The sequence below is a fragment of the Amblyomma maculatum genome, chromosome 10, assembly GCF_055883805.1.
Source record: "Amblyomma maculatum isolate TAMU_Amacu chromosome 10, ASM5588380v1, whole genome shotgun sequence".
NCBI classification, from domain to species: Eukaryota; Metazoa; Arthropoda; class Arachnida; order Ixodida; family Ixodidae; genus Amblyomma; species Amblyomma maculatum.
Window position 1 is genome coordinate 7,813,830 of NC_139353.1, and position 11,638 is coordinate 7,825,467.

The window sequence follows — 11,638 nt, forward strand, 5'->3', positions numbered from 1 at the left end:
GTATCAAATACTAAATAGTTAAATAAATCAGTCAATTAAGCTGACATCACGCAACCTGAAGTCGAGCCAAAAAAGGGCATAGTAAGGGATTGGCGCGTAATTTGGAAGTCTCAAAGACTAAAATGGTTAAGTCAGTCAATTTGGGTAGCGTCAAGGATGGGACGTCACGCAACCAGAAGTAGAACCGCAAAAGGGCATAGGAAAGGATTGGCGCGCAATTTTAAAGTACTAAAGACTAAAATGGGTAAACAAAAAGTGAATTAAGCAACTAGAAGCAACCACAAGCAACCAACAGCAGCATACGGGCTTTCGCATTACTCCAATGTATATTCTGCAGTGCTCCTTAGTTTTTTTCTTTTTCTTATTTATCGGTTTATTCTGCACGGACCTTGTTGATTGACACTTTGAATTTTGTAATTTTTGTTCCCAATTTTCGTATTCTTAAATCAAACTTTTCGATCTTTTGCTTTATAAGTATCGGCTTTACAGTTTTGTTTTGCTTATCAGAGACTGCAAACAAATTTCGACTCACCATTCATATTTCTATAATGTGATCATGATACAACAGTGGTAGCTAAGTGTCTGGGTAGCAAACATACTACAAAGCAAGATCGGAGAGGACATTATGAACATCACAATGATAAGGTTGTAGCAGCTAGCATAGGGCCAGGCTCAAGTCTCCCTGCTATAGTGGGTCTAGTTTGAATTATGATGATGATGATGATAACGAATATACAGTGAAAGTGACGACAAAGCATGCAAATCCGCCACCCATTTTGGCCGATGTGATTGATTGATCCATGTGGCGAGCATTACCGCAGAGCAACGGCAGGTCTGCTGCGTTGGCTGTCCGTGAAGTGGCAGGCAGCCACGAGACCATCAGCAGCAGAAACACAAACGACGGTAGCGCAGGCAAGGCGGCGTCCATGCCGAGTAGAGCCTAGTAGCAGAATTACCTTTACCTGAGCAGGATGGAAAAGGCGGCTTCCGAATCGATGCTTTTAAAGTTTAAAATATACCCTGTTTGCTCAGACTGGACACACAGCAGAAGTAGTCGATTGTCCAAACAGGGCCGACAAGGCTAAATGCGATGCGCGGTGCATTAGTGTGCGCGCACAAATTATGTATGTGCTAGCGATTATAGCGGAATGGAAGTAAGAAAGGATAGTTGATTAATGCGTATTGAATATGCATCATATTTCAACCGGGTTTCAAGCGGCTGCGACAGATGTGAAACTAAAAAAAAAAAAAAAAGAAAAGAAATCTCGAAACTTCTTGCCACCCTTTTTATCCCCTATTACTTCACGCGGCCATCGTCAAGGACACGCGCTTGCCGGTCGCTGCCCCGCGTAGATTCATGTCGAAGCATGCTCGGAGGAGCGGGGCGATCATGTAAGTTCCGCTCTATATGTGAGGCATCTTGTGACAAATAGAAACTGCCAGTGAAAAATATTTGCACAGAGTGAGGCACTTCCACGACATACCACTCCTCTTTTATCATTCTCTATTACTGTAGATCATAAAGGCGCTTGCTCATATTCCGTGTCATGGTCAGCATACTCTGGATAATTTTTATGTTCATCAGCAATTTTAATGCGTAAGCACTGTATGGCTATCAGTTTCGTGTCACCGGAAATTGTCATCACGATCACTTTCGAAAGAAACTATAAGAAAAAAATGTTTGCATTAGGTAGAAGATGAAAAAATCTCGATGGGGAAAATTTTGGTGCATATGGGTTAATTAGGGCAATAATTAGAGCCAATTAATTCAATCATACGTCGAAATAGCCGCGATGGATAATGTCGACCTCCAAATGGTGTCACGTGGTACGCAACTTCTGGTAACGAAGTCTTAACTTCCGATCACATAACACATCGGACGTCAAACGAGTGACATAGTTATGTGGATGTCAGAATATGACGTCACTGTGACGTCACAAGAACCGAAGTAGACGTGTTTAGACATGAATGAGCCGAATAAACGACTGAAAGGAATCAGAAAGTGTGTAAAGTGTCGTTTAATCGAAGACAAAAGAAAGAAGTTCCGAGAGCACTGCTGATCATGCAGTGGAGAAATGTAGAAGCCTGAGCGTTGATGATGCATAGTGTACATCGCGCGTAGTATTTGTCACTGACAGAATCTCGCTGACACATCTCGCGGACAAATCTCGCCATCTCATGATTTTCACCATGAGCCTAAAAAGGCTTTCGCCTTAAAAAATAAAAGGTCATGCGCAACTTGCTACACAATGTTGCCAACAACGCAGCTGCTATCATAATTTCCGCAGTGGGAAATCGCTAGAAGGGGCGCGTGATATGACATGCGCAGCAGCAATGCTCAAGCATGTGGTGCCCGAAATACACCATAGCTGGGCCAAGGCGCTGCTAGCGAAAAGTAGCCAACCGTAGCCGTTCGAAGTCGACCGGCTACTGGAGAAGTCGCCGTCTCATAGAAGAAAATAAATCAGTTGCACTCATATGGAAAAAGTTTACATGCCCTGACGTCATTAGAACAACAATTGCTTAGAGACCCATGGTACTGTCGTGTTAATTGTGAGAGGCAGTCTTATAGGTACTAAAAGTGCCCGAAAGTTTCTCATGTCCGCAATAGGTCATTGAATATCATGCGCCAAAATGTAGCGCTCGACCGTCCCATATATGTCCGAAAAAATATTATGGCGTACGCAATCATCCGATGAGAGAATTTTTTGTACTTAAATTTTTATTTTTCACAGCTGCGTCAGAAACTGACGAAAATTTTGGCTGGGCGCAGAACCAGGAAACAGAAAAAAAGTAATGCATGCAACGCATGGAACTGGCGCATCCTTGTGATTTATTTTGCATTTAAATAGCGAATGAGATGCGAAGCCAGCGCCTTTCTGCTGGCCGTGTCTATGTAAGGTGGTCTGTATTAGATCCAAGTGGCATCGAAAACATATTTGAATGCAGCTTCAAATAGTCCACATATATGCGCTCTTTCCCGCGATTGAGACCGATTTCAAGGTAAATCGAGCTACATCAGTGAATTCTACTGATGTCGCAGCGAACTGCACTAGGTCAATTAATGGTGACGTACGTCATCGGCTGTCGCTGGTCTGATCAGCAGATCCCGTCGCTTTCAAAGATGTTCTGCTGTTGAGCACAATCTTCGCGCTGACGTGAAGACCTGAACAGCGGCGCACTAGTATGCGCTGTAGTCCTATTTTCACCGCTTTTAGTACTTTTAACCATAATAGTGTGAGCACTGTGTGGCGCTTCATCTTCTAAACGGCTGAACGTGCTGCTTCATCTTCATCCTGCTCCCTCTTGTAGATACCATTCGTCATCGCGGAGTGTGTTTGGCTGCAGTGTGCGACCAAGGCTTCAGGTCTGCAATAAAGCCTGATTCCCCAAGTCCGACCTTCGCGTTACCTTACATGTGGTAGAGGTGCGCCTTGATTTCCCCGCTGCTTCGTCACCTGCATCCACCTGGAGCTTCGTTCTGGCCGCCGTTTGACCCCGACCACCATCGTCATGACTCAAGAGGGCCACTCCGCTATTCCGGCTGCTCCCAACTCGACTCCAGCTCCCCTTGCCACTTGGACTGTCAGTAGCCGTCAGCGCGACCCGCAGATGTTCGCCAGTCTCCGCGGCGACGACGCTGATGACTGGCTCGACAGCTACGACCGGGTCAGTGCTTTCAACCGGTGGGACGATTCTCTTCTGCTCGCCGACATGCTATCAAGGGCCCCCGCCGAGGACGATAAGAGCATCCAGAGCGATGACGTGGAAGTTCATGCCGTAAGTGTGGTTTGCTCACTTGTCAGCGACGACACGTGGAAGCGACTGGCCGTAGAGACGAGGAACGATCCTTATCTGAGCTCCGTTCTAAAATGCCTAAGTAATGGTATTCCTATCGAAGGGCCGCTGAAGTCAAGCGAGGGCGAACTGTCCGAAGTTAGAGGCGTCCTGCTAAAAGGCTGCAAGGTTATAATACCAACTACCTTACAACGGGAAATGTTAGAAAAAATACATCATGGTCATATGGGCATTAATAAGAACAAACTCAGGGCACGGCGTCTAGTTTTCTGGCCTGGAATGAACTCGGACATTGAGGCGTTTGTCGAGAAGTGTAGCGTATGTATGCAGTACGCCTACAGCCAACCAAGAGAGCCATTGAAAATGCGTCCTGTGCCTGAAAAGCCCTGGTACCGAGTGGGCACCGACATCTTCCAGTATGGTAGGAAATCCTACTTGTGTTTATACGATGCGTTGTCAAACTTCCCTGAAGTAGAACTGCTTAACGACTTGTCAGCGAGGAGCGTCATAGAGTCAACTAGCTCCATTTTTGCACGATACGGCATACCAATGGAGGTATGCACAGACAATGGCCCGCAGTTCGCATGTAACGACTTCGCTGCCTTTGCAAAGCGATATGATTTCAAACACACCACCTCGAGTCCACGATTCCCTCAATCAAATGGTCTCGCGGGGAAGGGTGTGCAAATTGTAAAGCGCATCCTAAAGAAAACCACCGAACTTAAACAAGATTTTTGGTTGGGACTTCTTGCTTACAGGACCACACCTCTAGAGTGCGGTCGAACCCCTGCAGAGATCCTCCAAGGCCGCGAGCTTCGCACCACATTGCCGGACTTGCGCTGTAGTGCCAACTACCAGGTGTACAAGCATCGCCAGACCGAAAGCCTCAAGCGGCCGTTGGCTCCACTGCAGAAAGGTGACGTCGTTCGGGTGAGGCAGAACACGTGGTCACCGAAAGCTCGGATCTTGCGTCAGTCCAGGTTTCCCAGGTCGTACGACGTACTCACCGAAGGTGGAAGAGTTCTGCGACGCAACCGGCGGCACCTGCTACCGACCAGTGAACCCTTTGAGAGGGAGCTGCCGGACTTCGTCGACGACGAAAACAGCTCGGACAATTCGGCAACCTCGGCCCGCACTGATCCACCGCAGTCGCGTACTACCATGCCACAGCTCGGCACAGCGCCTCCAACGCAGGATCCCCCGCGCACTGCCTTGCCAGCACCAGCACTAAAGAGATCAACAAGACAGATAGCACCACCTCGGCGGCTCACGTACAAGGACTTTGTACAGGTGCCTTAAATTTCCAATGCAAGTGAAGTCAACAAGGCGTCTGTGCGAGGGCCATTCACCATTCAGATTTGTTTGTAACAGAGTTTTCTTCTCTTTTCTCTTTTCCTCTTCTTTTTTTTTCCAAACGAAGGAGGATGTATCGGTAGCTAAGTCATCGTCCCGGAAGCCACGGGACATGCGCACACAGTCGGCTTCTGGGGGAGAGGAGGTCGCCCTTCTTTCCAGTGGTGGCTATAAAACCAGAGCGCAATAAAGCACGAAGGCTCCTTTTCCCTGCAACCGTGTTGTCATGTTCTATCGACTGTGACAGCCGATACATAAACTAATTAATGTGTCCTTTTATTTGACGGATGTGGCCAAAACGTGGTTTCTAAATCATGAATCGACGATTCCGGACTGGGCTACCTTTAAACAAAAGTTACGCCAGATTTTCTGCGCTCCTACTGTTCGCACGGAGTCCGCCAAGAAGAAGCTAGAAGCCCGACTTCAGCGGTCCAATGAGACCTATACCTCTTATATCGAAGATGTTCTCGCACTTTGTCGGCGCATAAATGACACCATGCCAGAGGCCGAGCGGGTTCGGCACGTCCTTAAAGGTATTGGACCACTCGCCCATAACGCCCTGGCCGTGCAGAACCCTACCACAAGTGACGCCATCATATCGACTTGTCAACGCCTTGACGAACTACAGTCAATACGCCTGCAGCCTGATCCCACTTCATTTGGTTTCACTGCCGAAGCTGACCTCCGTGCGCTTATTCGCGGATTAATTCGTGAAGAGCTCTCGGCTCAAGGTAATTTGTGCCGCCCTGCATCTGAGCCACATCATTCAAGTGCCGGCCTGCGTAGCATTGTCAAAGAAGAGCTGGCCTCAATGACCCATTCCCCGCCAACATCGGTCGCTCCTACCATCTGTCAGGTGCCAACGTACGCCCAGGTCATGTCCTTGCCGCCCGCAGTCGGAGCGCCTACGCCACCGGCGCCTACCACTGCTCATATCGCTGCATTGGCACCACCTGCCGCGGCGCCGACATACTACCCCAACTGGCGCCCAGCCCGCCCTGTGTGTTATTACTGCGGGTACCGGGGCCATATTTCCCGCTTCTGTCGTCGCAGGCTCCAGAATGAACGCCGCGGCTACGAATCATTTGAAGCAGACTACCCTCCTCGCTTTTCCGGCTCTAACCACCGTTCATTCCCTGATTATCCCCGACGTTCATCACCCCCGCCAGAAAGCCCCGCTCCGCCTGCTGGTTACAGGCCTTCAAGACGACGTTCTCCTTCGCCTTTTCGCCGCTCAACCTCGCCTCTCCGTCAAGCTTCTCTGACGACCCCCCGCCTGTCGGAAAACTGACCAATGCAGTTTTAGGAGGGAAAACTGCACTCTTCGGCCATCCCAAAAATCCTCCGGAACGTCCCTGGAATATTATTTTAGTGCGGGTTGAAGGATTATCTGTTGAGGCTTTGATTCACACGGGCGCCGCTGTTTCTGTGATACACACTGACTTGTGCTCTCGCTTGCGAAAAGTGAAAACGCCTTATGATGGACCTGAACTCCGTGGAGCTAATGGTGCAATAATTCGGCCTTCTGCTAAGTGTACTGTGAGAGTTTTTGTTGATGGTGTCCGCCACCATGTACAATTTGCCGTGATGCCACCGTGCGCTCACCCAATTATTTTAGGCTGGGATTTTCTGTCTGCCGCATCAGCCAGCATTTCGTGTCGCGACAGGGTCATCTACATGAACGAGAGTGATCAGTCTTCTGAACCTCCCGAGCCCCGTTATCGCCTGCTTGCCGCTACTAACTCAGTGTTGCCCCCTGGATGCGAACAACTTGTCGCGCTTACTTCTACTGACATTGATAACGGAGATGTGCTAATCGTGCCTTCTGATCGCCATCTGACCCGTGGAATCGCGCTACCACCAAGTCTTGTTCGGTTTGAGCATGGCATAGCGCTTGTCGCTGCTTCGAACACTTCCCCAGAGCCCATTGTGCTGACTAAAGGGACATGTTTTCCTTGTGCCCTGGACATTCACCCGGTGTCCCTCACCGCCCTTACCGCCCCCTCTTCCTCACCAGCAGCTTCTTCCGATGCTTCTCTCTGTGTTCTCTTTGGCGCCATCAATCCTGACCTTCCTGCGACTCACCGCCAAGCTTTGCAGGAATTACTTCGAAAACACCAAGCCTCCTTTGATGTCACTTCTCCGACCTTGGGCCGAACGTCTTCTGCACAGCACCGCATTATTACAGAAGGTACTTCTATTGTTAGCCGCCGCCCTTACCGTGTTTCTTTATCAGAACGTAAAATCATAGAAGATAATGTGAATAATGTCCGAAGAGACATTATTCGGCCATCAGCTAGCCCCTGGTCATCTCCGGTCGTCTTGGTAAAAAAAAAAAAGGATGGGTCCGTGCGTTTTTGCGTTGATTACAGCGCACTTAACAAAGTCACTCGCAAAGATGTTTACCCTATGCCACGAATTGACGACTCCCTCGACTGTCCTTCAGGGCGCCGAATATTTCTCCACTTTGGATTTGAGTTGGAAAGGCGAAAGCTTACTAAGCAAGATTGGCGCCAAATGTGTCCGCAATAGGGGGAAGCAAATATCGAAGCGTAATAAAAGCGTATGCTAAACTCATCAGATGGTGGAATTAGTAGTCATGTCTGAATTTGTATGACATATGTGGTGCAGCTGCAAAGGAAAAAGATTCCGAGAGCACTACAGAATCTGCACTGGAGAAATGTGAAAGCCTCAGAGTTTCTGCTGCACACTGCATATTGAGCTGCAGGCCTGCATCGCTCAGACATCGAAGAACACTGGAAGGGATGGAAAGTCCTTCGAGATGACAACATCGTCTAGGTTGCAGAAGCATGTCTGCCATTTCAGCCCCTGTAGGATGTTGTCCATCAGGCGCTGAAAAGTGGCTGGAGCGTTGCACAATCCGAATGACATGACATTGAATTCATAGAGTCCGTCTGGCGTGACGAATGCGGTTTTCTGGCGGTCGATCTCAGCAATTGGCATTTGTCAATAATCGGAGCGGAGGTCCAGCGAAGAAAAATATTCAGCTTCTTGCAGACAGTCAAGGGCGTCAATCCGGGGTAGGGGATAAACATCCTTCCTAGTAATTTTATTGAGGCGGCGATAGTCGACGTAGAATCGAATGGAGCCGTCTTTTTTCTTGACAAGCACGACTGGGGATGCTCATGGGCTGTGAGAGGGCTGGATCACTCAACGCTAGAGCGGAGTGATCGATGATACTGCGCTGGATGTTCGCAGTGAAATATCTGGGAGCGTCGTCGTCACTTTCTTTAGTTTTCGGCACAGATTGCGACTAATCACGGACACCGCAGCACCAGTGTCAACAAGGGCATAAACAGGAACGCCTTCAACGAAGACTTCAATACGTAATCACGACATGACGTAATCTTAATTCATGGCGCTCCGCGTCAACTGCTCACAGATCGTGGCCGCTGTTTCCTTTCTAAAGTGGTTCATGACCTTCTCCGCTCATGCGCTACTCGTCACCAATTCACCACGGCCTACCATCCACAAACGAACGGTCTTACTGAGCGCCTTAATCGCACACTGACCGACATGATATCTATGTATGTGTCCGATCACTATCGTGACCGAGACATCTCCTTACCTTTCGTCACGTTCGCCTATAACTCCTCTCCTTACCTTTCGTCACGTTCGCCTGTAACTCCCCAAGCCATGATACCGCCAGATACTCTCCCTTTTATCTACTTTTCGGCCGCGACCATTTACTCCCCTTCGACACCATGCTGCCTCTTGACGACTCTTCCTGTAGTTAGGCTTCGGATGCCATCGCCCGCGATGATGCCCGCCCGCCACATTGCTCGAGACCGGCTTGGCGCGCCTCAGTGCTCACAAAAGCGTCGTTGTGACCATCATCACCGAGACGTCCACTGCCCTCCAGGTTCCCTCGTGCTTCTTTGGCTTCCAGCCCGCCGTGTGGGGATGTGCGAGAAACTTCTGCCTCGTTACGTGGGTCCTTACTGAATTCTGCGACTAGTCACCGATGTGGCCTATGAGATCGCCCCTCTACAGCCCAAGTATCCTTCCACAACCCCTCATCCAGAAATCGCGCACGTCGCCCGTCTGAAACCATACCATTCAAGTTCTCCTGTGTAGGCAGCAACGGGGCGGTGCTTCTCCCGCGCGGGGAATATTGTTACGGTGCCCAATATCGAGATGACGACGACGTGCTGGTGTGAAGACGACGACGCTCAGGCTAAGCTGGGTTCGTTCTGGTGGTGTCTGCTTCTGACTTAACTAGCGTTTACCGCTGTGTACGTTTCCCTTAACAATATTAACAGGGCTTGACACGGTTGCTGAGGGCGCAGTTCTTGCCTCCGGAACTGCGGCGCCTAGTTTTCCGTCAGAAGGGATGATGCACGTCGAGTCATAAGAGAGCAGGACCGCGACGAGGAGACGGCGACCGGTGTGCGTACGAGTCGGAACGAGTCGAAGAGTGAGGCGAAGACTGACGATGTGATACTGGGTCGGAGACAGGTTCGTCGTACGTTGTCGCGGGCCCGTAGGCGTAAGGACGCGATAGACGTGCACGACACCACCGGGCCACATGGCCACCCTAGCAAAAAAGACCAATAGGGTGCGTTATTGGTTTTATAAGAATCGGTATTGGTTCTGTAGGTATTCTATGTGTTTTATCTGCATTTCTATGAGACTTATTCAGAAACTCATACATCTTATAGACTGGTACATATTTGTCCAATAGGCAATAGTATTGGTTTCATAGGTTTATCTGTGGGTTGTATAAGAAAAGTATCAGACCAGTGCAGAAGCCCATACATCTTATAGGCTGATACATGCTTGTCTTATAGACCACTACATATTGGTTCATGTGTCTGATACATCAGTATGCCTTTGTTTATGGGTCTTGCAGCAGGATCAGTACGTTGGAGATTTTAGGTCTTTGTCATTGTTTCCTTTTCCATCTCGGACACATCCCCAAAACTCACGCATTCATCCCGTTTATTGAGTGTTGCCGTAACGTACAATATTAGCCGCAATGACAATTGAGAACGCTGCGCGCGGTCTCAACAAACTACGTACGGTTGGAGCCGCAAGACGCGCGACGCTGTTGCTACTGGATCACTGAATGGAGATGGGAAAACACGCGGATATAGCACGGTTCTGTCGGGGCCCAGTTCAGTCACAATCACCTACATGTGCAGAGCAGGACGGTGAAATGGATTGAGAGGCGCGCGTCCAAGCAACGAGAGGAGTCGACATTGAGCACGCGACGAGTACGGCTCGAGCTGCCGACGCGGTAGCGCGATGCCGGCGGCGCTTCGCAGCGGAGAGGTAGGTTTCCTTTCTCTCACTCCCACTCCCGCGCAAGCGTTCCCCTGCTGGCCTCTCTCATCCTCCTTTCCACCTCTCCTCTGGGCGCGCATGCGCAGCTCCGTAGAGGCATTGGCGCTGGCGCGATCGCTGATCGGGCGGCAGTTCGGTCGGTGCCCTGTGTTCATAAGTTTTCGCCGATTTTCGGGGTGCTTCTCGAGGATATCAACGTTACAGCGCACGTTCAGCTTTTGATCAGGTGCGTGTGCATCACTTGCAACTTCGGGCTGACGTTTATACTTTGTCAGTGTATGATGTGGCTTTGCGTTGCAGAATGCCGTTGCCTGCACGCCAACAAAGGAATTTGAATCGCGCGGTGTGATATAACGCAGCGTCGAGTTTTAAAGTTGTCGGCACGATTTCTTGAAAGTATTGATGAAAATTTTTAGCGTTAATCTGTTTTCGAATATCGTGCGCACTGTGTTTAAGTGGCAGAACCTGTGGTGAGGCGCAAGGCGGAATGTTGGTTCAGCAGCTACCTCGGCGTTCAGTAATGGCGGCGCCTCTGACGCGCGCAATCGCGGTTGCCGGTATATGTGTGAACCGATTTTTTGAAGTCATGGTGGTGTCGCGTTCTTGAAATCGCTTATTTTTCAAGCTGTAACGCAATTTTTTATTTCTTTCAGGTGCCTTAGCATTCGAGAGACTACATCATCGGGCCGAAATCCGCAATCTTGGAATCGAGGGCTACCTGGATGCAGTCAATGTTTGGATTATGTGCCAGTATGCGTTGCCGCTGTCATTGTGGATTAAAATGTGTATACATGCACCTGCTGCGTAACTCATCCCTAGAAAATGGAACATAGCTGCCCTCTCCTTTCAGGTGTCCGGAGAGGTAAAACACCCGCAGCTACTCGATGAGACCAATATTCTATTGGGCCTACAAAACCAATAGGAAGCCTACTGGTTTTGTAGGTCTATCAGATTATTGACAGCTATGGGTGTACTAGCATTACAGACCTATCAGTTTATCAGATACCATAGGACCGATAAAACCATAGCCTATACGACCAGTAAACAATTGACCTATAAAACCAATACTCCAGTAGACCTGTAAAACCAATCGGCTAGGATACACATGAGACCAATACTCTGGCAGACCTATAAAACCAATATCAATAATCTGATAGGCTATTAGTTTTCTATCGGATTT

The 11,638-nt window shown here is 49.2% G+C and overlaps 1 protein-coding gene and 1 long non-coding RNA gene across 2 annotated transcripts; both read left to right on the forward strand.

Moving 5' to 3' along the window:
- Nucleotides 1-3,710: 3,710 nt before the first annotated feature.
- On the forward strand, nt 3,711-5,097 carry LOC146175504 (uncharacterized). Its single transcript, XM_084580817.1, has 2 exons — nt 3,711-3,780; nt 4,557-5,097. Exons 1-2 carry the CDS (start codon nt 3,761-3,763, stop codon nt 5,095-5,097), a joined length of 561 nt encoding a protein of 186 aa, XP_084436943.1. The 5' UTR covers nt 3,711-3,760.
- Nucleotides 5,098-10,567: 5,470 nt separating this feature from the next.
- On the forward strand, nt 10,568-11,254 carry LOC146175505 (uncharacterized). The gene is made up of 2 exons (XR_014701141.1): nt 10,568-10,684; nt 11,112-11,254. It is a non-coding gene; the product is annotated as an uncharacterized LOC146175505 (long non-coding RNA).
- The last annotated feature ends 384 nt before the right edge of the window (nt 11,255-11,638 follow it).

Excerpts from the sequence above, each read along its gene's own strand:
- LOC146175504 (XM_084580817.1), top strand. The coding sequence starts at position 3,761 with ATGACGTGGAAGTTCATGCC. Across the intron at positions 3,781-4,556 it reads ATGACGTGGAAGTTCATGCC|GACCACACCTCTAGAGTGCG; the intron begins GTAAGTGTGGTT and ends TCTTGCTTACAG.